General features: G+C 51.0%; 2 protein-coding genes across 2 annotated transcripts; both read right to left on the bottom strand.

Annotated features, from left to right (window-relative positions):
* Positions 1–7,066: 7,066 nt before the first annotated feature.
* LGALS4 (galectin 4) lies at positions 7,067–14,425 on the bottom strand. The gene is made up of 9 exons (XM_060651051.3): positions 14,292–14,425; positions 13,903–13,991; positions 12,148–12,352; positions 9,478–9,612; positions 8,285–8,323; positions 8,066–8,095; positions 7,699–7,787; positions 7,391–7,556; positions 7,067–7,309 (listed from the first exon to the last, which is right to left on the bottom strand). The coding sequence occupies exons 1-9, from the start codon at positions 14,334–14,336 to the stop codon at positions 7,163–7,165; spliced, it is 945 nt and encodes a 314-aa protein (XP_060507034.1). The 5' UTR covers positions 14,337–14,425; the 3' UTR covers positions 7,067–7,162.
* Positions 14,426–16,017: 1,592 nt separating this feature from the next.
* On the bottom strand, positions 16,018–24,640 carry ECH1 (enoyl-CoA hydratase 1). Its single transcript, XM_060651050.2, has 10 exons — positions 24,508–24,640; positions 23,439–23,634; positions 23,212–23,300; positions 18,187–18,311; positions 18,051–18,099; positions 17,786–17,850; positions 17,055–17,125; positions 16,891–16,962; positions 16,492–16,642; positions 16,018–16,311 (listed from the first exon to the last, which is right to left on the bottom strand). Exons 1-10 carry the CDS (start codon positions 24,545–24,547, stop codon positions 16,207–16,209), a joined length of 963 nt encoding a protein of 320 aa, XP_060507033.1. The 5' UTR covers positions 24,548–24,640; the 3' UTR covers positions 16,018–16,206.
* Positions 24,641–25,849: the final 1,209 nt, after the last annotated feature.

Raw genomic sequence — 25,849 nt, 5'->3', positions numbered from 1 at the left:
CCATTTTCTGCCCCTGAGATCCTTCCGGGGAAACCACCCTCCCCATACCGAGCCCTTGAGACCGTCTCTCTGGGTGGGATGGTGTAAGGAAGGGTCCCCTCTTGCAGTGGTGGACCCGAGAAAGTCTGAATTCCCCTCGTTCCCCAGGGCTCATTGTTGAATGACTTAGCATTCATTTTTATTTGCCAATGTCAAGTACTTGTAATTAACAAAAGTGTTTCTAGAGATAACACATGGGTAGGGTGTAAATTTCCACAGATAGCAGTGGAGAGAAATTGTAGTTATTGGCACAACTGGCAAAGGTGGTCCGAGGGGTGCCTCAGTGGCTCAGGTAGTTAAGTGTCTGACTTGGGCTCAGGTCATGATCTCCCAGTTCAGGGAGTTCAATTCTTCCCCACCCTCCTCAAGCTCTGTCCTGACTGCTCAGAGCCTGGAGCTTGCAGCCCACTTCGGATTCTGTGTCTCCCTCTCTGTCTGGCCCTCCCTGGTTCGTGCTCTATCTCTCAAAAATAAATAAACATTAAAAAAAAAAAAAAAAGGTGGTCGGGGTCCCCGGATTAGATGGTAGTGATCTATCCCTGTTAATTTCTTGATTTTCACCTTTGCCTTAAAGTGGACAATCAGGAGAATGTTCTTGTTTGTGGAAAACACACAATAGAGTATTTGAAGGTAATCAGGAAACATGTTGTCAACATACTCTGGAATGGGTGGTAGGAAAAAAAATTATTTTAATTCTGTATGCCAGACAGAAAAGAGTCTACTCCATTTTTTTTAAAGTTTATTTATTTATTTTGAGAGAGACAGAGAGAGACAGAAACAGAGAGAGCATGAGTGGGGGAGGAGCAGAGAGAGGGGAAGAATCCCAAGCAGGATCCTGGCTGTCAGCATGGAGCCCCAGGTGGGGCTGGAACTCCCAAACCCTGAGATCTTGACCTGAACTGAGATCAAGAGTTGGAGGCTTGGGGCACCTGGGTGGCTCAGTGGGTTGAATCTCCGACTTTGGCTCAGGTCATGATCTCAGAGTCCTTGAGTTCAAGCCCAGCGTCAGGCTCTGTGCTGACAGCTCAGAGCCTGGAGCCTGCTTCTGATTCTGTGTCTCCCTCTCTCTGCTCCTCCCCTGCTCATGCTATGTCTCTGTTTCTCAAAAATAAGCAAGCATTAAAAAAATAGTAAAATAATCTTAATAAATAAATAAAGATAAATCAGAATCTTTTAAAAAGATAAATCAGAATCTCTGCCTCAGTGGGTGGTTTTAAGGATTGAAAGAATGGTTAGCCCAGTGACAAACACGTAGTAAGGATTCAAAAAAATGTTAACTATTGATTTCTTCTTTTTTTAGCGATTTTTATTTTTATTTTTTAACATTTATTTATTTTTGAGAGACAGAGCAAGAGTGGGGGAGGGGGAGAGAGAGAGGAGACACAGAATCCGAAGCAGGCTCCAGGCCCCGTGCTGTCAGCACAGAACCCAACACAGGACTTGAACCCATGAACGGTGAGATCATGACCTGAGCCGAAGTCAGACACTCAACTGACTTGAGCCACCCAGGCGCCCCATTAAGATTTTATTTTTAAGTCATGTCTACACCCAACATGGGGTTCAAACTCATGACCTTGAGATCAAGAGTCACACTCTATGGAATGAGCCCACCAGGCAAACCAGCTCTTGATTTCTTCTTTGACACATGGGTCATCTGGAAGGGTGTTTTTATTTAATGCTTATTATTTTTGTGAGATAGAGAGTGAGCAGGGAGGAGCAGAGAGAGAGGGGGACAGAGGATCCAAATAGGGCTCTGTGCTGACAACAGAGAGCCTGATGTGGGGGCTCAAACTCATGAACTGTGAGATCATGACTCAAGCTGAAGTCGGACGCTCGACCAACTGAGCCACCCAGGCGCCCCTAGGAGGGTGTTTAATTTCTACATACTTGGAGATTTCCTAAATTTCTCTTTATGGTTGGCTTCCAACATAATTCCGTTAAGGTCAGAGAACATACTTTCTATGATTTCAATTTGCATACATTTATTACGACTTATGGCCTTATTTTATGGTCTTCTCTGGAGAATTTCCAAGCATGCTTGAAAATAGTGTGTGTGTGTGTCCTGCTTTTGGTAAGCGGAGTGTTAGCTGTTAGGTAAAGTGATTGATAGTGTCTGTGTAGTCTCAATCCTTACTAATTTCTGTCTGGTTGTTCTATCAATTGCTAAAAGAGGGTTACTACAACTTAATAGCTGTTCAATAGTCTATTTGTCATGCATTTTGAGATCTCTTGTAAATATACATTTTTACTTGATATGTATATATATATATATATATATATATATATATATATGATATATTTACTATACATGTACCTGTGTGTGTGTGTGTGTGTGTGTGTCTGATGGATTGTCCTTTTTATCACTACAAAATGTCCCTCTTTGTCTCTAGTACAATTTCTTTTACATCTATTGTGTCTGAGAGTAATTCTGTCCTTCTTACTCTCTCATGGTTACTCTTGGCATGATATATCTTTTCTCTTCCATTTACATTCAACTTACTGGTGTCTTAGATCTAAAGTGTGTCTTTTCTTTTAATCTTTTTTAATGTTTATTTATTTTTGAGAGAGAGAGAGAGAGAGAGAGAGAGAATGCAATTGGGGAGGAGCAGAGAGAGAGGGAGACACAGAATCCGAAGCAGGCTCCAGGCTCTGAACTGTCAGCACAGAGCCCAACGTGGGGCTTGAACTCACAAACTGAGAGATCATGACCTGAGCTGAAGTCAGTCGCCCAACCGACTGAGCCACCCAGGCTCCCCAAAAGTGTGTCTTTTATAGACAGCATATACTTGGATCTTGCTTTCTTTTTTTTATTATTAAAAAAAATTTTTTTTAACATTTATTCATTTTTTTTTTTTGAAAGGCAGAGAGAGACAGAGTGCAAATGGGTGAGGGGCAGAGAGAGAGGGAGACACAGAAACAGAAGCAGGCTTCTGTTAGCCCGTAACTCAGCACCATAAAATTTGTATGAGCTTACACGGTTTCTGAAGTTAGGATCCAGGAGTGGCCTACTTAGGTGGTGTGGCTCTGATCTTCCATGGAGTTACATTCAAACATATGTGGAGTTGCAATCATCTGAAAGAAGCTTTCCAAACTATGGCTGTGGCCAAACTCACCCATTGCCTGATTGAGTATGGCTCACAGGCTAAGAATAGGTTTTACATTTTTAAATAGGTGAAAACATAAAAGAAAGGATATTTCAAAACACTAAAACACTAAAAATTATATGGAATTCAAGTCTCAGTACCCATAACTCAAGGGGTTTTTTTTTTTTTTTGTAATGTTTTATTTATCTTTGAGAGAGAGAGTATGAACAGGGGAGGGGCAGAGAGAGAGGGACACAGAGGATCTGAAGCGGGTTCTGCACTGACAGCAGTGAGCCTGATGAGGGACTTGAACTCACGAACCATGAGATCATGACCTGAGCTGAAGTCGGAGTCTCAATTGACTGAGCCACCCAGACGCCCCCATGACTCAAGTTTTATGGGAACACAGCCAGGCTTCTGCATGTCCGCATTGCCTAATGGCTGCTTTTTCGATTCGTTAGTGCAATCTCTGCCCTTTGATAGGAGTATTTATTTCATTTACACTTGGTGTAATTATTGATACAGCTGGCTTTATGGCTGCCTTTTTTGCTCTCTGTTTTTACTCTCTGTTAATCTGTCACTACCTTCTTTTGTGTTAAACAATTCTTAGTGGACCGTTTAAATTCCTCTATTGGTTTTTTTAGCAGTATTTTTTGAAAGCTGGTTTTTGAGTGGTCACTCTAGTGATTACAATGTACCTCTTTACTTATGACGGTCAACTTCATTTTTCTTTTAAAGATTTTTTTAAGTTTATTTATCTATCTTGAGAGAGAGAAAGAGAGAGAGCATGAGCAGGGAGGAGGCAGAGAGAGGGAGAGAGAGAGAATCCCAAGCTGGCTCCATGTTGACAGCATGGAGCCCCACGCAGGGCTCAGACTCACAAACCGTGAGATCATGACCTGAGCTGAAATCAAGAGTCGGACACTTAATTCACTGAGCCACCCAGGTGCCCCAAAACTGATTTAATTCCAGTAAAATATAGCAGCATTGCTCCGTACATCCCTATTCCCTCCCCTCCTTGTGTGCTATAATTATTATATACGTAACATAGAGATGTGCTATGTACCCTACAACCTAGTATTATCACCTTCACTTTATACAATCCTGTTTTAAAAGAAATCAAAAGAACTAAACAGAAAACATATATTTATATCATTAAAAAATATCTATCTACATACTTCTAATTTCTGGGGCCCATTTCTCCCGTGGATTTGAGTTTCTGTTTGAAATCAGTTTCAGTGTGAAGGACTTCCTTTAGCATTCCTTAGAGGGCAGCTCTGTTAACAATGAATTGTCGGCTTTCGTTTATCTGGGACTGTCCTTATTTTGCTTTCGGTTTTGAAATACAGTTTTGTTGAAGATAGAAGTATTTGTTGATAGTTTTCTTTTTCTTTTAGCGCCTTGAGTCATGAAACTGCTCAGCTCCTTTCTGATCTTCTCTGATCCCAAAGACCTTGGGTTGTTGTTTTTTTTTTTTTTGGCTTTTTTTTTTTTCTTAATGCTTATTTATTTTTGAGAGAGAGAGGGAGAGCAGGGGAGGGGCAGAGAGAGAGGGAGGCGGAGGATCCGAAGCTGGCTCTGCGCTGTCAGCACAGAGTCTGATGCAAGGCTCGAACTCATGAACTGTGAGATCATGACGTGGGCCAAAACCAAGGTCAGATGCATAACCGATTGAGCCACCCAGGCGCCCCTGACCTTCATTGTTTCTATAAAAAGGTAGCTATTAATTGTACTGCTGTTAACGCTGTACAAGACGAGCTGTTCTTCACTTCCTGCTTTCAAGGTTTTCTCTGTCTTTTATGTTTTTTACAGCAGTTTGACAATAATGGGTCTAGGTGTGGATCTCTTTGTATTTATCCTATTTGCAAGTCATTAAACTTCTTGGATCTATAGATTAATGGCTTTTGTGAACTTTGGCAAGTCTGTAGCCATATTTCTTCAAACATGCTGCAGCAGCGATAGAAAACCAAACATGACCTCTCCAGCTCTTCCATCCCTCTTGCTGAGCCCCTCCAGGCTCTGCTACTGATTTGTTCCTCCGCTGCTATCCCTGGGACATGCCAACCTGGGTAGTGGCTGCCCTAAGCATCCAACTTCATAATCTCTTAGTTGGTTAGTTAGAGCCCCACATGGGGCTCCCTGCTGTCAGCGAGGAGCCCGCTTTGGATCCTCTATTCCCCCCCCCCCAACCCCCCGCTCTGCCCCTTCCCCCTCTCTAAAAAATTTTTTTCTAATTAAATCTCTCCAGATGATTGCAATGTACAGCCACATTTGAGAACTAGATTAGGGGAATAAATGAGACAATAAACAGAATGAATGAATGAACGAACAAATGAATAGACACGGAGAAATGCCTGAATAAATGGATATGTGAACAAGTAAGTGAGGAAATGACAAAGGAATGAATGAATGGGTGAATGAAAGTGTAAACAAATGAACAAATGATTAAATCCATGCAAGGGTGCGGTGGTAAGAGGATGATTGGCTGGATGGTAGATGGTTAGTGGACAGATGGAGAGAGGAAATGGTAAATGAACAGACAAATAGTTGGAAATGAATAGAAGAATATATCATAAAGATATGGATGGATGACATGATAGGTAGAGAATGAAGAAATCGATGCCTAGTCAGAGGGATCAATGGCGCATGGAGAGATGGATAGATGGATGGATGGATGGATGGATGTGATGGAAGGCAGAGAATTGCACGGACAATTGGAGGGATGAACAGATGAATGAGTGAATGCAAGTTGGATGTAAGGATGGCTGAATGGACAGACAGATGGATGAGTGAATAAACAAATGGTTAGATGTTTGAATGGATGGATGGTCAGATGGCTGAGTGAAGGGTTGGATGATGAATGGATGTACAAACGGCTGGATAGGTGGAGAGTTAGGTGACGGTGAGTGGACGAATGGTTGGATGTTTGTTTTTTTGTGTTTTAGATTTAAAAAAAAAAATTTTTAAGTAATCTCTGGGGTGCCTGGGTGGTTCAGTCAGTTGAGCGTCCAACTCTTGATTTCCTCTTGGGTCACGATGCGAGGATTGTGGGATGGAGCCCTGTGTCAGTCTCCACACTGAGCATGGAATCTGCTTGGGAGTCTCTCTCTCTCTCTCTCTCTCTCTCTCTCTCTCCCTCTGCTCTCCCCCCAACACCCCACAACTCTTTCTCTCTCTCTCTCAAAGTAAATAAATAAAAGTTCTAAAAAGAATTTCTTTTAATTAAAAAAAAAAAAGTAATCTCTACATCCAGTGTGGGGCTCGAACTCACAACCTCGAGGTCAAGAGTTACTGCCCCACCGACGGAGCCAGCCAGGCGTCCTTGACTGTGTATTTAGGTGGATAGATGAACATATGCTTGGATGGATGTTTGGAGAGATTTATGGATGTGGCGATGGATGAATGGACAGGTGGATACATGGACGGATGGAAAAATGGGTTGTATAGTGACTAAGAGTGTAGCCAGACCACCTTGATTTGAATCCTCATTCTGCCATTTATGTGCCGTGTGACCTTGGGCAATTTGCTTTACTTAAAAATTTTTTTTAATGTTTAACTTTTTTTTTTTTTTTTTTTTTTTTTGAGAGAAAGAAACAGACCGTGAGCAGGGGAGGGGCAGAAAGAGAGAGAGACACAGAGTCGAAAGCAGGCTCCAGGCTCTGAGCTCTCAGCCCGGCTGACGGAGCCACGCAGGCGCCCCTGCTTTATTTTAATTTGCCTGTTTCCTCATCTTTTCCAGAGGTATGATAATAATAGTTCCTATCTCCTGGTGTTTTTGTGAGGAGCAAATGAGTTGATACACTTCAAGCCCAAGATCTGTGTCTGGAATATTCCTAGATTTATTGTGATGGGAAGATCGATGGACAGGTGATGAGGTGGCTGAATGGACAGTGTATGATCGAACCAAGGAAGGAAGGAACAGCGATACGGACGTTACGGACACGCATGAGACACCCTCAGACATTTTATTAAGGGCTTAGAAGAGAGTCCTGTGGGCTCTTTCTCTCTGTGTCCCCAAGAGTTATGGCTCTGGGAGTAGATCAGATCTGGATGTAGGACAAGTTGATATCACCCTGGATCTCTAGGACGTCCACGTTCTGGAAGGCCGAGAAGCGATGGGAATAGTCGAAGAGGTGCTGGCCGTTGGCGTAAACCTTGAAGCGATCTATGCCACAGCGAATGGACAGCTGCAGGGAGAGGGCAGGCTTGAGGCTAGGGCCAGGGCACAGGCTCTGGAGGGAAGGGGGCGAAAGAGACCCCCGACTCACATCAAAGAATTTCCCAGGACCAAATGGGTTGTAGGAGATCTTCTTCTCCTCGGATCCCCACGAACCATTCAGGTAGCTGTTCCGGACCACGGTATCCTCAGTCAGACGGGAGTTAATGTGCAGAGCCATGTCCCCCGTGGACCCCACGATGAAGTTGATCGCAAAGCTGAAGGCAGAGAGGGAAGGAGGTGGGAGTCACACGGGGACCAGTGCCTGGTTCTCCGAGGGAGGAGGGGGCCGGGGCCCAGACTCCTGGGTCTGAAGGAGGAAGCGGGCTGAGGATCCCCGCTTCAGTGCAGACTGGGTACCTCTTGCCTGTAGGGGGTATAAAGCCCTTGACTATGATGGTTCTTCGGGCTGTAAGCCCCCCTTGCAAGATCCTTCTGAATGGCACGGGCTGTGGGAGGAGAACATGGGGTCCTGTCACCTCTCAGGTCACCAGAAGCCAGAGGCAGGGACAAATTTTCAGAGATGGGTGCCCACTCCTAGGAAATGTCCCCAACTCCCGTCCCCTCCCCACTCTGGCCACCAACCCCACCCTCTCCCCGCCTCCCGCCCCAACACCCTCTGCCCACTCTATTTCCCACCCTCTCAGAGCCCCCCTGCCCACCGTCGGCTCCGGCTTCCCCACAAACTGCCCACCACAGAGCCCTAAACGCCCACGGGACACGTTACCGGGTTGAAGATTGGGGGTCCCTCCATGGTCTGTGAGGTGAGGAAGGAGAGGTGTTATTCTAGAATATTTGACAAATATTTATGGCACACCAACGATATGCAGGTGTATCTCCGGGTGCTGGATTAGTACAACTGGGGGGGCCCACCTCCTTGACCCCCCTCGCACTTCTCACCACCCCTCCCCCCCACCCCAAGTGGCCACCCAATTCTCGCACTTACCGGCAGGTTACTTGGCAGTTGCTGGGTGTGTCCAGGACCCTATACAGATGAATGGAAGGCAGAAATGGTGAGGGGGGCTGGGGGTCCTTCAGCTGCCCCAAGACCTCCTCAGGCCACCAAGCCCCCACCACAAGAATTCCATCACCCATCGACAGGTACTTACTGGGTTTGCCGGCGTGCCCATGGGTGTCTGTGGGCACAAAGGCAATGTGTAGGAAGGCAGGCAATGAGGGAGACCCCAAACTAGGGCCTGGGGGCGGGGGGTGTCAAGGATGCCTGCCCAGGGCAGCCCCACGACCGCGGTCCAAGAGAACTCTGGGGTCAAAGAGTGGCACCCAGGTGGCTCATTAACGGAGAGGAAATTGCCACGTTTAGGGATCTTCGGGACACAGTGACCCTCCACCCCTTTAGGGTGAGCCTGGTGCATTCTGCTCTTGCACCCTCCCCGGTCCTGCTCCCTCCTGTCTCTGTGCCTCGGTTCCCCCATCTGTAAAATGGGTCCGATGATCATCAGAGCACTTTCCCCGAGGAGGTGGGGGACGGGGGCGTACAGGCTGGGGAGTAGAGAGCCCTCAGCCGAAGGACATGGCTGGCGTCTAGAGTCCAAGTGCTGCTATGGGTGTTTTGGTGCCTGTCTGTTCACTGTGGACGTGGGAATGGGGTTTCTAGGTCATCGCGTGTGTCTCCGCTCAGCTTTCGCAGACGCTGCCCAGTCATTTCCAGGGGAGTGCCGGGCCAGTTCCCCAGCCTCGCCCACACTCGGTATTGTGTGCCTTTCCCTTGATAGCTCTTCTCGCCGGGCGGGGGGGAGGTAGCTCGTTGTGACTTGAAGTGAGTTTCTCTCCGGTGACTAGCAATGTTGGGTAACTTCTCATGGACTCGCCTACTCTTCCAAGTGGCTTTTGTTCCTCCTTATCTTTGCTCCTTGACTCAGCTGACGGGCTTCCTCCTCCTCCCGGAAGCCTTCCCCTCGGGCTCCCCAAACCTCCTGTCTCCCACCCCGGCCTTGACCGCCTAGAGCCAACACTGCCTGGGGAAATGTCTTGTCTTCCCAGTGGATTGTCTTAGTTGCCTCTGAGTCTGTGGCTCAGCCAGCGAAGGGCCTGGCACGGAGCAGGTGCTCGGGGACATAAAGGGGTGAGGGAATGAATTAAGGAAGGAAGCAGGCACATAAGTGAGGAGACACCACCCACCTGGCTTGGCGGGGCGTTGCCGCCAATGAAATTGATTGATTGAAGCTCCAGGTCCCCATCCACTTGCAGGTGGGTGACCATCTGCAGGGGCAGCCGGTGCCCAAACTCATAGAAGGGATTTCCATTTACCACCACCTGGAGGGCAGGGGGTGAGGTCAGAGTCAGCCCCCATGACCTTGGGAAAGCAGAAACAGGAAGCAGGGAACAGAGATCTTTTTAACTCGGAGACGCGTCTTGGGGACGACGAGCTGGGATAGCCACAGAGTCAGGAATCTCGGAGTCTGCAGGTCGGAGGTCAAGGCGGGGTCAAGGGGCAGCTCAGAGACCGGTGGCTGGGAGACAATGGAGAATGTAGTCAGGAGAGCGATGGCGAGATAATCAAGTCAGAGTTTTGGTTTCGGCGCCAAAGGAGATGGGCCCAAGTCTAGCTCTGACGCGTTGGCTGTGTGACCTCGGGGAAGTCATTCCACCTCTCTGAGCCTTTGGAGGCTCACCCTGGGATTGATGGGAACATTAAAACCCAGCCAGGCATGTCAAAGGCGTTGTGGAAATCCTGTGTGGAGCCTTGTTATCATATCTCAGCGTCCTTGGTGTCCTCACGGTTCTATTTATGGCGCCAGGCAGGGGGCATGGGGCTGACAGCCAGCTCCGGAGGAGTCTTATTTCTGGACTTAGGTGCTGGTGCCACGGGTGTGTTGTCTTTGTGAAACACCAGCGAGCTCTGTACACATGGCTCGCACTCTTTTGTGCACTTCAGTAACACGTTTTAAAAAATACTTGCGATGCACCCAGGTGGCTCCGTCGGTTAAGCGTCCGACTTCGGCTCAGGTCACGATCTCACGGTTTGTGGGTTCGAGTCCCGCCTCCGACTCTGTGCTGACAGCTCGGAGCCTGGAGCCTGCTTCGGATTCGGTGTCTCCCTCTCTCTCTCTCTCTCTCTGCCCCTCCCCCGCTCACCCTCTTTCTCTCTCCCTCTCAAAAATAAACAGGCATAAAAAATTTGTTGTAAATAAAGCTTAATAGAATTAAAAAAATTAAGAAAATTAAAAATACTTGCATAGGGGCACCTGAGTGGCTCAGTCAGTGAAAGCGTCCAGCTTCAGCTCGGGTCATGATCTCATGGTTCGGTTCGTGGGTTCGAGCCCCATCTCTGGCTCCGTGCTGACAGCTCAGAGCCTGCTTCGGATTCTCTGTCTCCCTCTCTCTGGTCCTCCCCCACTGGCACGCGAGCACGTGCTCTCTTTCTCTCTCCCAAAAATCAAATAAACTTAAAAAAATACTTGCATCATAGTAGTCACAGAGTGTGGGCCTTATCTGGAGGCGGAGTCAAAGTGCAGACAAGACTCAGGTCATGATCTCACAGTTCGTGGGTTCGAGGCCTGTGTTGGGCTCTGTGCTGACAGTGCGGAGTCTGCTCAGGATTCTCTCTCGCTCCCTCTTTCTCTGCCCCTCCTCTGCTTGAGCCCTTGCCCTCATGCTCCCTCTCTCTCTCAAAACAAACTTTAAATTTTTTTTTTTTTTCAACGTTTTTTATTTATTTTTGGGACAGAGAGAGACAGAGCATGAACGGGGGAGGGGCAGAGAGAGAGGGAGACACAGAATCGGAAACAGGCTCCAGGCTCCGAGCCATCAGCCCAGAGCCCGACGCGGGGCTCGAACTCACGGACCGCGAGATCGTGACCTGGCTGAAGTCGGACGCTTAACCGACTGCGCCACCCAGGCGCCCCTCAAAACAAACTTTAAAACAACAACACGTGGGGCGCCTGGGTGGCTCAGTCGGTTAAGCGTCCGACTTCAGCTCAGGTCATGATCTCAAAGTCCGTGAGTTCGAGCCCTGCGTCGGGCTCTGTGCTGACAGCTCAGAGCCTGGAGCCTGCTTCGGATTCTGTGTCTCCCCCTCTCTCTGGCCCTCCCCCATTCATGCTCTGCCTCTCTCTGTCTCAAAAATAAACATTAAAAAAAATTTTTTTTAAATAAATAAAAAATAAAACAACAACACACCTTAAGGTATTTATGAGGTCACCGGACGGCTGACAGGATGTGAGGACCCCAGGAAGAATTGTCAGTGCTTGAGGTATGGTAACGGCCTTCTGACTATGTTCTTAAGCACTGAAATATTTATGAACGAAATTATATCTGGGATTTGCTTTTAAATCAGATGAGAGGGAAGCGTCAGGGAAGGATGCAAACACAGGGGCCTGGAGCTCACGACCACTGGAGCTGGCCAAGGGGACCAGCGGGTCACTGCACCCGCGCCTCCTCTTGTGTGTGTTCAGAATTCTCCAGAAGAAAGAGCAAGAATACGCATTTTGCAAGAATGCAGAGGAACAAAGCGATCTATGTTAAACATGACAAGGCTGCCCACAGTAGAGGAATAGGAATGAGGAACGTGAGAAAAAAAAAAAATTGTTTAAGAGAAAAAATGTTTAATAGGCAGGAAAGAAGGAAAAGAAAAAAGTGAGGTGGGAAGGGGGAGGGGAGAGGGAGGAGGGGAGGAGGAGGGGGAGAAGGGGGAGAAGTAGGAGAAGGGGAGGAGGGGGGAGCAGGGGGAGGCACAGCTGGAAGAGAGGAAGAGAGGGAGGAAGGAAGGTGGAGAGGGAGGGAGAGGGAGGCAGCGGGGAGGAGGAAGGGGGGTTAGGGAGGAGGGAGGCCCCGCCCCCAAGCTCAGACCTTGTAGTGCTCGGCCTGGACCATGAACACCAGCTCAAAGGCGGTGCCCTTGCGGAAAGGCATGCTCCTTTTCTTCTCCTCGCTGCCCCATTTGCCGCCTTGCATGGAGTTGAAGACCACCTTGTCCCAGCCATCGAAGCGGGGATTGAAGTGGAAGGCGATATCTGACCCCGCGTGCTGCCCCGCCACGAAGTTCACGGAGAACCTGGTGGGACAGGAAGGGCTGTTCCCCCGGCCCCACCTGCCTGCTCACCGGGCCCTCCTCCTGGAAGCCCGCTCAGACCTACCGGGTTCTCACTTCCCTGACGGGGCTGGAGGGGGGTTGGGGAACGACAAAACGGGACAGCACACTTGGGCACTGCTGACCAGAGAGAGGGGGGCGGGGGTAGTGCCCTGGAGTCCAGGAGGACTGCCGTGCTCATTCCCTTCCCTTAACCAGACCACCGCCCCCCCAGCCCCTGCCAACTTTAAATAAGACTACAGCTGGGACTCCTGCATTTCCAAGGGCCGGGCATTGTCCTAGGAACCTCTCTGCTCTCTCCCTGACCTGGAGGCCTTTCCCCACCAGCAGCCAGGGGGGACCTAGGAACCCACACGACCCACCCCTTCCCTCAGGCCAGCATCCCTGAAGTTATTCCAACTGGGCACACACACCCCCACCTCAGGGCCTTTGCAAGGGCTGTTCTTTCTATCCGCCTATACTCCCAGGCTCCCTCCCTCCTCTTCTGTGGGTCTTTGAAGGGTTCCCACCCGCTACCCTATTTAAAGGGACAATGTCGGGGCGCCTGGGTGGCGCAGTCGGTTAAGCGTCCGACTTCAGCCAGGTCACGATCTCGCGGTCCGTGAGTTCGAGCCCCGCGTCGGGCTCTGGGCTGATGGCCCAGAGCCTGGAGCCTGTTTCCGATTCTGTGTCTCCCTCTCTCTGCCCCTCCCCCGTTCATGCTCTGTCTGTCTCTCTCTGTCCCAAAAATAAATAAAAAACGTTGAAAAAAAAAATTAAAAAAAAAAAAAGGGACAATGCCACAGGGTCCCTCCCCCCCACATCCATTCCCCAACTCCTTTCCCAGTTTGTCTGCTTAGCACTTATCACCACTTTGATTTTTGATTTTGATTACAGATTTGATTTTTGTCTTTCACCTCTCCGCTCTACTAGGATGTCAGCTCCATCTTGGGCCTGTCGACTGCTCTGTCCCCAGTGCCTAGGCACACAGTGGGCCCAAAATGACCAAAAAACCAACGAGCGAGAAACAACAATGCCTTCAGCTCGCTTCCATCTTTATCACCATTTTAAGGCCCTAAAAAAATGTTAAGACTTATTTTAGTGCTTACTTTCCAGTTTTACACATTGAACCCTCAAGACAATCCCGTTTTACAGCCGGGAATCTAAAGCACAGAGAGGCATGGTGCCTTTCCCCGGTCACACGGTTGGCCAGTCACAGAGCTGGCCAGGCCGAGCTCAGAGCCTGTGATCTGAATTCATGCTATCACGCCCATCAATTCCAGTCCAACATCCCAGCTCCCGGGCTGGGCTGCCTCTCTCCGTGAGCCTCCCTGATGCCTCCCAGCCCCCAGGCTCCCTGCTCCTGGTCACCAAGTCCTGGACGTCCCAGGGGCTAGGGCTGATCTTTGGCCATGGGGTGCAGGGGCACAGAGCTCCCCTTTCCAAGCAGGAAGGAAGAAGGTCTTCTGCATTAGGGCGGAAGCCCCTGTTTGTAGCCCCTCCTAGCCTAGCCTGGCTGGAGGGGAGTGCCTTACCTCTTCATGTGCTCGCTAGCCACTCCTTGGATGTAAACAGACATTCCGATGCAGAGACCACCCGGGATGGGCTTGTTGTAGGGCAGAGTCTGTGGAAGTGGCCTGGTGAGGCTTTACCCCTCATCGAGAAGCCCCCCGCACTCTCATTGGGACACTAGGGGTGAAGGGTCCGTGGGAAGGTGAAGAGAGCCGAGCGTCAGGTGTGGATATGAAGAGCCAGGGCGTCAGGATGGGAGTAAATCAAGCCCCAGGGTCAGTATCGGGTAAATCAGAGTCAAGGTTGGGGGCGGGGGCACCTCTGAGGAATCAGGATGAGAGGAAATTGGTGTGTGAGGTTCAGGGTGAAACTAAGCTGGGGCCTGCGGTTGGGGCCTGAGCCGCTATCTCACCGGGTTGTAGGTGGGCTGGTAGCCGGGTGCAGGGACATAGGCCATCTTGAGAGGCAGGGCTGGTGGCTTGTCGTCGTCCGGTGAGAAGAGGTGCAGGAGTGGGGAATGGTGGCAGATGGCAGGAGGGGGGTGGCTCTTATACCCGAGGATAAGGGAGTGGCTGGCGGGGCAGGGTCCACAGGGCCCCTCTTCCGGGGCATTCCCGGCTCCCATCTTTTTCTAGGGCACCCCCTTGTGTCCCTTTTCTTACTAGCCTCACTGGTAACCAGTCAGAACCCAGTTCATCTATCTGGGTCAGGTCAGGAGGACTCAGGTCAGAGCCCCCTCCTTCAGGCCCTTCCGCAAAGAGGAAGTGTAGTGAACTTCAGCCCCGCCAGGGCCTTATCAGAGCCCATAAAAGCCTGCCCAGACCTTTGTTAGCAGAGGGAGGGTGAGTCCAGGAGGGTTGGGCAGGGCAAGGCTGCAGGCGCGACCTGTGACAGATGGGCAATGGGAGTGGGTGAAAGCAGGGAGGAGCTGGATGCCCTGGACACTCTTAGGAACTGCGGAAGGCATTTGCATGCCCACTGCATGCCGGACCCGTGCACACTGGACTGTATAGTTTTTAATTAATTAAATAATTAATTAAAAAATTTCTTAGCATTTCCTCATTTTTGACAGACAGGGCACGAGCAGGAGGAGGGGCGCAGAGAAAGGGAGACACAGATCCCAATCAGGCTCCGGGCTGTCAGCACAGAGCCGGACGCGGGGCTCGAACTCACAAACCACGAGAGCTGAAGTCGGCTGCCCGACCGAATGAGCCACCCGGGTGCCCTGGACTGCACAGATCACGACTTCTGGAGCCAGGGGTGCTGGGTTCAGATCTTGCCTTGGCCACTTCCTGGCTGTTTGGTCTTGCATTAGTTTGGCCTGAACCTCAATTTCCCGATTTGCCCAACTGTAAAAGGGGGATTATTAGTAGTATCGACCTCATAGAAGCCTTGAAAGGAGTCACTCAGGGAATAAATGCTCAGAACAGGACTTGGCATATAGAAGGCATTAAATTAATCCTTGGCCTCTTGCACTCGTTCTAAACATAAACCCAGGAGGGGGCGCCTGGGTGGCTCAGTCGGTTAAGCCTCCAACTTCAGCTCAGGTCACGATCTCGCGGTCCGTGAGTTCGAGCCCCGCGTGGGGCTCTGGGCTGATGGCTCAGAGCCTGGAGCCTGCTTCCGATTCTGTGTCTCCCTCTCTCTCTGCCCCTCCCCCGTTCATGCTCTGTCTCTCTCTGTCTCAAAAATAAATAAACGTTAAAAAAAAATTTTTTTTTTAAAACATAAACCCAGGAGGTTGGGCTTATCTACGGACATGAAAACCTGAAGCTTAAAGAAGTGAGGCTGTTGGCCCGAGACTGGGTAGCAGCAGAACTCTAGCCAGACTCCAGCGTCGCATCCCATTAGGCTATGCAGTGAGTGGGTGCCAGGCAGGGTGAAGGGTGCTCTGGAGCCTGGAGCAGGCAGGGAGACCAGCCGCAGCCCTTAGGCCCGCAGAAGGCACTGACTTTTGCTTGCCCCGCCCCTGCCAGACTTTCTATTGGCCCTGGGCTGCCCACTGCCAGCTCTGAATGGGCATCGCCTGCGTGGCTCCCATTCCCATTGGCCGAATCTCTGTCCCCAACATTCAGCACCGCTGTAGGCGCATCTTGGCTCCTTGCTGCCTCTCCTCTCTTTGCAATAAACACACCGGGTTCCTTAAGTAGCTTTATTGTTTGGGTGAAGATAAGGCCCTGGGCATGAGGAAATCAGTGTCCCAGCTATAAATTGGGAGATCAGGCATGAAGTCACGGAGGCGACGATCCTCACTAATCCTCCTTCTCTGTGGATGAGGAAACTGGCATGAGGTGGGACAAGGGGCAAGGTCTGGCCCGTGGGGGCTCTCAGAGCTTGGAGAAGTTCACGTTCTTCAGGTCCTTCTTCTCCAATGCAGCCTGGACAGACTTAACGATGTCCTGGGTTTGCAGCATGCTCATGTTCCAGGTGGCCTGGATGAAGAGGGTGGAGCATAATGGCAAGGGCGGGGAATGGAGTTGGGCCAATGAAAAACAGGGAAGAGACAGCGCACCAATCGGAGGGCAAGGCCTGCAGAGGTCTGCTTGCAGGGGCCCTGATTGGCCGCTCTGGGACTGGAGAGGGGCTGTGATTGGCTGGACGGAGAGCCTTACCGTGTAGTTGAGACTCTCGGCCACGGAATGGTTGCGGGAATAGATCAGGTTGACTTTGGTGCTCTGCACTGCCACAGGGCTCTTGGTGGAAATCTCTTCCGCCAGGGTGAAGGCTGCCTCAAGCATGTCCTCCTTGTTTGGGAACACCCGGCTGCGGACGAAGGGAATCCGTAATGGGGTGTGGGGGTTCTGGGAAGGTTCCCACGGATGAAGAATTGGCCAACCACAGTGGAAAGCGGAAAACCGCCCAGTGAGAGAGACCAATCAGAGCAGGGCACTGGACCCCAGAATAAAGAGTTGACCACCCAGAGAGTGGAATCTGTGAAGATACACGGGGACCCAAAGAGCCCTGCCCAGGTTGCGCCCGAGCCTTCAACCAGCCCAGGCCTCGGCCCCTACCTGACCAGACCACTGCCCAGGGCCTCATCAGCCATCATCTTGCGGGAAGTGAAGGCCAGCTCGTTGACCAGGCTGCAAGAAAGCGGGGAAAGCCTATCAGGGGACGGCCCTCATCCTGGGCCCGGGAGATGCCCGGGGTCCCCTCCCTCGGCTGCTCCGCTCACCTCTGGTTTCCGATGACTTTGGGCAGTCGCTGCAGCGTTCCCACATCAGCTGCCAAACCTATGTCCACCTCCTGGGGCGGGCCATCGTATTAGAGCTTGGTTTGTGCCCGATACTGCCCCCCACCGTGTAACCTCAGTGCCAGTGAAATTCCGTATTTACTGTAGAGGCACATTCCATACCCACCTCAGAGACTGCCCCCCCCCCCCCCCCCACACACCCCATTTCATTGCCATCCACATGCTTTTACTCAGGTAACTTCTTTCAGCCTAGAATACAGCCCACTTCCCAATTCCTCTGCCCTCCCAACTTCTTAGGGTCGGCCACGTCTATCTCCAGAGGGAAGCCCTCAAACTCTGCCCATCTGACCCCCTTCCTGCCTCTACGGGTTCCATCCTGTCTGCGTCCTCTCCAGGACTGATCCCAGCAGCAACCCCAGCCGCATCTCCACCCCCGTACCTTTACTCACTCCTAACCCCACGTAGACTGCATGGCCTCCCCTTGACTTCCTTCATGGCCAAAGTGTTACTTTTTAAGGTGCAGTTCTGCTTGACTCTTCCGTGAAGCCCTCCGGGCTCACTCCAAGCCCTCCCTTCCCACCCCCACCCCCCCCCACCCCCCCCCCCCCCCGCTCCCTTAGCCTCCCCTGTCACTGCTCTGCCCCCACCCAGCCACTCGCTGCCCAGCTCTATGCAGGATCCGAGGACACAGAAGCTCGGGGAGGACGGCTCACCTTCACCTGGAAGAAAGCATCCTGGGCACAGTACCGGATGTCACACGCAGTGACGAGGTCCACGCCTGCGAGGTGGAGGCCAGGGGCATTAAGCAACCACAGGAACCAACCCCTCCTCCCAGGTGGTGGGGTCGCACCCCTGGACCGAGTTGAGCTAGCAACTGATCTGAGGCTGGCGGTCAGTGGCCGAGGCGGAAGGGCGGCAGCCCATAGGCGCCCGGCCAGCGTGGGTGCCCGGATGCGTGGCGGGTGTCTGCGTACTCACCCGCACCAATACAGGCCCCGTGGATGGCGGCGATCACCGGTTTAGGGCACTGCAAGGGAACGGAAGCGGGTGGTGGTCAGGGCTGGTCTGGAAGAGGTGGACGGGGCTGGGGGTGGTGCCCTGCCTGCCCCTGCACCTTCTCGATGACATTGAAGCTCTCTTGGTATCTGCTGATGAGGTTACGGAGCTGCCAGCTGATGCGGGCCACATCATCTCCTTGGGGCTGGAGGATATCCGAAGCCATGTCCGTGAGGTCGATGCCTGGTGGGGAGGCACGAGGAGGCTCACGTAGTACCCCCCCTCCCCCCCAGGCACCCTCCCTCCCCATCCACTGACCCAACTAGCGGTCAGAACTCAGACTTGGCAGATTTGAACCCCCACACCACCGCCAGTGTTTCGAGAAAGCCGCTCACACAGGGCTTTGCCAGGGATCGCATATGGGGTGTGAAATACATAAATGCTGACATTGATAGGGCCGTTACTCACTTTATCCTCACAACGACCCTATGAGGTGGCTATTACCATCGCCAGTTTTACTGGGAGTAAACTGAGGCACCGGACATTAAAGTCACTTGCCCAAGGTCACACTGGCTCGTGAGTAACGGCACTGGAATTGTAAGCCCGGGACCATGCACTGGCTCCAGAGGTCATGCTTGTCACCATTATGCCAGATGGCACAGGAGACAGGCTTTTGGCAGGAGTCGGTGGTGGGAGTGGTCCCTCAGAGAGAAGACTCGAGAGAGAGCAAGTTTCCGTGGCTCCAACTGCAAGATGATCCAAAGTCTAACCTTTGCTCCACTAATCCTTCTCCATGACCTCTACTCTGGCTAAAATACTTTCTCCTGGGCTCCCTGTTCCCTGCCCCGACCATTTCCCACACACAGCCAAGAGAACTTGTGAGCATGTCAGGGGGCCTTTTCTTCCCTCCCACCCCACTTACTTAGAAGAAAATACAAGGTATGTGCCGGGACCTTACCAGCCCTCCTGAACACTGTCCCTAGCCCATTCCTTTGGGCACAGAGGCCTCCAACCGTTCCAGGGCCGCCTGGGTGGCTCCGTCGGTGAAGCATCTGACTCTTGGTTTCAGCTCAGGGCACGATCTCGTGTGGCTCGTTGGGTTCGAACCCCGTGTCAGGCTCCACACTGACTGTGCAGAGCCTGCTTGGGATTCTCTCTCTCCCTCTCTCTGTCCCTCCTCTGCTCTCTATCTCTCTAAATAAATAGATACACTTAAAAAAAAAAAGAAGAAGAAGAAGACTGACCCCGTCATTCTGTCCAGGCCACGGCCCGAAAGTCATCTCCTCAGAGAAGCCCACCTCAGCCACGCGGGCTAAACAGCAGCCCCGTCATCCTCTATCTCATTTTCTCTGTCTCATCTCCTACACTGCCCTCTTGTTACCACAGAATTACGTGCTTATTTCGACGGCCCATCTCCTTTTCCAGGACGTGAGCTCTATGAGTGGAGGAGTTTTGTCTTTTTGCCCACTCCCGCATCCCCAGTGCCTAAACTGAGCCCAGGGCACAGGAGGTGTTCAGTAAGCGAACAGTATAGGCAACAGTCCCTGCCCTCACTGAGCTGCCCCTCAGTGGGGGGGAAGACAAACGAATAAGAAAATACAGGGGCGCCTGGGTGGCTCAGTCGGTTGGGCGTCCAACTTCGGCTCAGGTCATGATCTCACGGTTGGTGAGTTCGAGCCCCGCGTCGGACTCTGTGCTGACAGCTCAGAGCCTGGAGCCTGCTTCAGATTCTGTGTCTCCCCCTCTCTCTGCCCCTCCCCTGCTCATGCTCAGTTTCTCTCTATCTCTCAATAATGAATAAACATTAAAAAAAATTTAAAAAAAGAAAAGAAAATACACTTTGTCGGGTGGTGACAGTGCTGAAAGAAAATTACAGCAGGGAAGTGGAATGGAATGTGTGTGTGTGTGTGTGTGTGTGTGTGTGTGTGTGCAGTGAGGGCTGTTGCAGTATTAAATGGGGTGGTCATGGACCCTCTCATTGACAAAGTGACTTTTGAGTGAAGATCTGAGGAAGGAGAGGGAGGGAGCTATGGGGCTAGCTGGGATCAGAGAGTTCCAAATGTCAGGAAGGGCCAGCGCAAAGGTCCTGTGGTAGGAATGCCCCTGGGCTGTATGAGGAGCACGGGGCGGTCAGCATCGCTGCAGTGTAGTGAGTGAAGGGGAAAGTGGGAAGAGTCAAGGTTGGAGAGCTTTAGGGGGCAGAGGGTATGGGGCCTCACCGGCCAGGGGGCAAACTCTGGCTTTTTCTCTGAGGGAGGCCTTGCCAGGAGATGATTCTGAGCAGAATCATCCTTCACTTTTTTCTTCCTGGGGTTCATCCTTCTCGTCCCTTTGCCTCTGAACGATGCTATCTGACAAACCAGGAAAACCATTCCCACATCTGGCTACATCCCCAATCTTCTGGGGCTTCACTGCCTCCACAGCTGGTTGAAAGAAGTGAGACCTGAGAATTTGGGGCTGAGGGGTAGGGCTAACTTGGTGCACATTAAATACGAGGAAGACAGGATCGCACCCCTGCCCCCAGCCTTGGCCAGGCCACTTCCTCCTCTGGGCCTTGGGTTTCTCCTGCACAAAATGGGGGTAACACCCTCCTGAGAGCTGATGGAGAGATGGCAACAATTAAAGGCGAGAGACAGCCCCAGAGGCCCTTCACACCCCACTAATGGCATCACAGTTACCATTTCGGCACCTGCTGGCTTCTGCACCCACGTCTGTGAAGCCTGGGCGGCTCCGCAGAACCCATGCTGACTCCCAGAGCAAGCCCAGCTTGGCACTTGGGACACCTCCTTTCAGTGGCTTTTCTGGCTTCCCTGCACCACCGGGACGCGCACGCCCTGGCTTTTCCAACCCCTCGCAGTAAAGGACCGCAGACCACGGGATCAGGTGTCCCCATCTAAGGTACGAACTACTCGGAGTGCCTGGGTGGCTCCGTCGGTGAAGCGTCCGACTTTGGCTCAGGTCACGATCTTGAGTTTCGTGACATCGGGCCCCTTCGTCAGCTCCGCGCTCTCTCTCTCTCTCTCCCTTTCTCTCTGCCCCTCGCTCCCTCGAGCTCTTAAAAATATACATAATTATATACATAATACATATAATATATGTACGGACCTGTATATGCGTATATACATATATTACATATGCGTATATACATATATTACGTATGCGTAATATGGTACGGACCTGCCCACCTATGACAACTGCACGCGTGGTGTGGGTGGACAAGATATAAACCACTGCCCGACAGCATGGGGCAGATTCTGGAGGACGGAGGACGTCATCACTTAATTTCTTTCTTTCTTTTTTTTTTTTTTTTAATTTTTTTTTTTTAGCATTTATTTATTTTTGAGACAGAGAGAGACAGAGGATGAGCAGGAGAGGGTCAGAGAGAGAGGGAGACACAGAATCGGAAACAGGCTCCAGGCTCTGAGCTGTCAGCCCAGAGCCCGACGCGGGGCTCGAACTCACGGCCCGTGAGATCATGACCTGAGCCGAAGTCGGACGCCCGAGTGAGCCACCCTCTTTTCTTTTTTTTTAAAGCAGGCTTCAAACCCAGCGCAGAGCCCAACGCAGGGCTTGAACTCATGACCCTGAGTTCAAGAGCAAGAGTCAGGACGCTCAACCGACGGAGCCACCCAGGCGCCCTAGGAAGTTATCAGTTAAAAGAAGGGACTGGCACCAAGTGAGGTGGGGGTTGTTAAAGTTTCTAGACTGAGGCGAGGTTGCAAGTGGTGCTTGAAGAACCAGAAAACAGAGTCCAGGGTGACCGTAGCTGCTGGAAAGTGTGGGGGGAAATTCCAGAAAAGAAGAGAGAGCCAGAGAGGGGAGCCCCAAATTCTGTGGATAAGCTCTGCCTGAATCTCTTCCTGACCCATGAACCATGCATGCAGCCCAGCAAGAGATTTAAAAACTGATTCCAACTCGGCCGCTAACACAGGAACTTCCACCCTCTCTGCCGGGTCCAGGATAGCATCCAAGTTCCCACGTCCTTCCATAGTCCAATATCCAGGATGCAATCCAAACTTATTCCAAATGCAAACAAAAAGAAGGATGAGACCCAGTTGTTCAAGAGAAAAGACGATGAACAGGGATTGACCCCAAAGTCACCCAGATGTTGGAATCGGGAAACAGGCACCTGGGTGGCTCAGCCAAGTGCCAACTCTTGATTTTGGCTCAGCTCACGATCTCACGGTCTATGAGATCGAGAACCCGCATCGGGCTCTGTGCTGACAATGCGGGGCCTACTTGGGATTCTCTCTCTCCCCCTCTCTCTCTGCCCCTCCCCTGTTCGTTCTCTCTCTCTTTTTTGCTCTTGCTTTCTCAAAATAAATGGGTAAGCTTTAAAGAGTTTTAAAACAGTGGTTATAACTATGATCAACAGTGCAAAGAAAAACGACAAATAACGAGATACGCAACTTCAGTAGAGAAATGGCAAAATATAAAAAAGAACCAAATGGAAATTTGAGAACCGAAAACTACAGTATCTGAAATTTAAAAAAAAAAGATCACTGGATGGGCTTCACAAGCAGAACAGCGATGACAAAGCAGTCAGTGAATGTGGTCAGTGGAAATTATCCCGTCTGAAGAACAGTCCTGTGGCACAATAAAACTCCGAATAGACATGTAATTGGAAATCAGTTCGTGTGTGTTAAATAATTATATGAAAGCATCTTATTATAATACACTTTAGTGACATGAAAAAAAAACAACAACTGAGAGGTTAAGGGCCTTGGTCAAGATCAGACTTCAAAGCCCATCATCCTGTCCATATTCTGTTGGACCAACTTTGAGATTTGAATGCTTTAAATTAAAGAGAAAAAAAAAGATAAAAGTGGAAGTTAGAAGCTGGTTAAAACCTTAATTAAGAAGCATTGTTTGGGGCACCTGAGTGGCTAAGTCAGTTAAGCATCCGACTTCGGCTCAGGTCATGATCTCACGGGTCATGGGTTCAAGCCCTGTGTTGAGCTCTGTGCGGACAGCTTGGAGCCTGTTTTGGATTGTGTCTCCCTCTCTCTCTGCCCTTCCCCCAGTTGCGTTCTGTGTGTGTCTCTCTCAAAAATAAATAAACATTAAAAAAAAAACAAAAAACAAAAAACATTGTTCCATTGCCAGGAGCAGTGGCGGGGTGGGGGTGGAGGGCACCCGGTACCTGAAGTGAACAGTTTTCCTGCACCAGATATCACCACAGCCCGGCAGTCAGGGTCTTGGGCTATCTTGCTGAAGCACTCTACCATCTCTCTGTGGAGGGGCAAGGAGGGAAGGGCTGCGTATCCCCTGCCCTCAGGTCACCCGACCCCCACGCCCCACCCCTGCCCACTCCCTCAGCCCCTGCCTCCTCCGGCAGGCAGGCCTCCCTCGGTGATCTGCAGGCCCTACCTCCAGCAGGCCCTGTTGATGGCATTTCTCTTCTCAGGCCGGTTGAGCTGCACGTGGAGAATGTGTTTCTGAGCAGCGGTCACTCGAAGGGACTCATAGCTGTGGTCTGGCGCTTCTTTGGGGGCCTCTTCTTGTGCTTTGGAGCTCATGGGGCGAAGGCTAAGGCTGAGACCCTGAGGAGTGGGAGCCATCAGGCCTGGGGAGAAAAAGGAAAGAAGAGCCTTTGATGACCCCAGATTGGGGTCACAGAGCCATCAAGGGCAGAGGGCACACATTACTTCTCAGTGATGTCAGATTGGGGAACACAGGCCCCTAAGAAACCTCGGGGCAGGGGCGCCTGGGTGGCTCAGTCGGCTAAGCCTTGGGCTCTTGGTTTTGGCTCAGGTCATGATCTCACTATTCGTGAGTTTGAGCCCCAAACTGGGCTCTGCGCTCACAGCGCAGAGCCTGCTTAAGATTCTTTCTCTCCTTGCCGCCCCCCCCCCCCCCCCGCGCTGTGCCACCTCACCCCCACTCGCTCTCTGTCTCTCTCAAAATAAATAAACTTAAAAAACAAAAACAAGGGGCGCCTGGGTGGCTCAGTCGGTTAAGCGTCCCACTTCAGCTCAGGTCACGATCTCACGGTCCGTGAGTTCGAGCCCGGCCTCGGGCTCTGGGCTGATGGCTCAGAGCCTGGAGCCTGCTTCCGATTCTGTGTCTCCATCTCTCTGACCCTCCCCCGTTCATGTTCTGTCTCTCTCTGTCTCAAAAATAAATACACATTAAAAAAAAAACAAAAACAAAAACAAAAACAACTTGAAGATTAGGAGTGCACTTGTCAGTGGCCCCAGTGCCTGCACTACTTCGGACCCTTTAGCATGGGAAGGAGGGACCCCAGACTGGGAATACCAAGCTGTCCGTCACCCTATTGTAAGACACAGCCTGCAGAATTAGGGAGCTCTTTGGCTGGAAGCACGTGCACCCCTGTGTTGAAAGCGCTCAGACCGTGACCCGGGACAGGCTTCCCCACCCTACGGTGGCTACGACAGCACGACAGAGCTAGGGACTCCCAGAGGCCGAGGTGACTCACGCCGTATCAGCAGATCTCGGAACCTGAGAGAGGCCGCCATCTCTGCCACCTCCGCCACTGAGTTGTAGTCGGGAGTGACCAGACAGAAGGAAGTCAAGGGGGCGGGCGCGAGGCCACCATGTTTGGCGAGGGCATTGATGCCGCAGCCTGACTGGCGGTGACGCCAGTATTTCCGCCATCTTTACTAAGGGCAACCGGAAATAGTTTTCTGAGTTCGCCGATTAGTTTAGAAATGAGACCTTTGCCCCAGTAGGAACCTGGCCTGTTGCTGCTGGATAATTCATCAGGGGACTGTTTTATAATGATGGAAAAGTTGGAAACAGCTGAAATGTTCAAGGACGTAATGGCAGAATAACTGCAGCGCTGCAACTTTGTAATCATGCCCTTGTACTATGTTAACTGAAAAGAAAAAAATTATCTAGTACTGAGTATAACCCACATAAGGGAATGAAAAGATAGACAACAGACGAGCCAACAATGGGCTGTCTGTGTAATCTGTTTGAGCTCTCACACCAACAACAGGTCGCACCATTTTCCACTGTATGCAAAGGAAACCGGAGCTTGGGGAAGGAAAGTCGCTGCTAGTTCAAGGTTATCTGGGCTTTAGGAGTAAAGAGGGGATTAATGTGGCTTTGAAGTTCATGTTCTTAAAATAATTTCTTTAAAAATAAAACCGGGGAGTCTAGGTACCTCAACTGGTTGAGCAGCCGAATTTGGTTCAGGTCATGATCTCCCGGTTTGTGAGTTTGAGCCCAGCGTTGTGCTCTGTGCTGGCAGCTTGGGAGCCTGGACCCTGCTTCGGATTCTGTGTCTCCCTTTCTCTCTGCCCCTTCCCCGCTCATACTCTGTCTCTGTCTCTCTCTCTCAAAAATAAACATTAAAAAGAAATAAAAAAGTTTATGGCTGCAAGGAGACTGTAGTTTCTCCTTTCCAGATGCTGTCTGCAACACCCTGGTGAAGCAATTTATCCCATGTATGCCATGTGACTTCAGATGTTAACCTGTTTTAAAACCTCACGATTGGGGGGGGGGGGGGGGCAGGTGCCTCGGCAGCTCAGTCAGTTAAGTATCTGACTTCAGCTCAGATCATGATCTCATGGATCGTGAGTTCAAGTCTTCAAGCCCTGCATCAGGTGAGCATGAGCCCTGCTTCAAGTAAACACAAGCTCTGCTTTGAGTGAGCCCTGCTTCTCTTTCTCTTTCTCTGCCCCTCACTCGTGCCCTCTTTCTCTCTCAAAAACAAAACAAAAACTTCACAGTAAATCCCTGGGGCGCCTGGGTGGTTCAAGTCAGTTAAGCATCCAACTTGGAGCCCAACGTGGGGCTTGAATTCACAAACCACG

This window comes from Panthera onca, chromosome E2 (assembly GCF_046562875.1).
Source record: "Panthera onca isolate mPanOnc1 chromosome E2, mPanOnc1 haplotype 2, whole genome shotgun sequence".
Classification (NCBI taxonomy): Eukaryota; Metazoa; Chordata; class Mammalia; order Carnivora; family Felidae; genus Panthera; species Panthera onca.
This window is presented reverse-complemented; position numbering and strand designations above follow the sequence as displayed.

Coding starts and splice junctions, on each gene's coding strand:
- ECH1 (XM_060651050.2), bottom strand. CDS start 24,547: ATGGCGGCCTCTCTCAGGTTCCGAGATCTGCTGATACGGC. Junction 23,301..23,438: donor ATCAACAGGGCCTGCTGGAG/GTAGGGCCTGCA, acceptor GCCCCTCCACAG/AGAGATGGTAGAGTGCTTCA. Junction 17,851..18,050: donor CGGGGCCTGTATTGGTGCGG/GTGAGTACGCAG, acceptor TCCACCTCGCAG/GCGTGGACCTCGTCACTGCG.
- LGALS4 (XM_060651051.3), bottom strand. CDS start 14,336: ATGGCCTATGTCCCTGCACCCGGCTACCAGCCCACCTACAACCCG. Junction 13,992..14,291: donor ACCAGCCCACCTACAACCCG/GTGAGATAGCGG, acceptor CCACTTCCACAG/ACTCTGCCCTACAACAAGCC. Junction 7,557..7,698: donor ATACCCCCTACAGGCAAGAG/GTACCCAGTCTG, acceptor CTCTGCCTTCAG/CTTTGCGATCAACTTCATCG.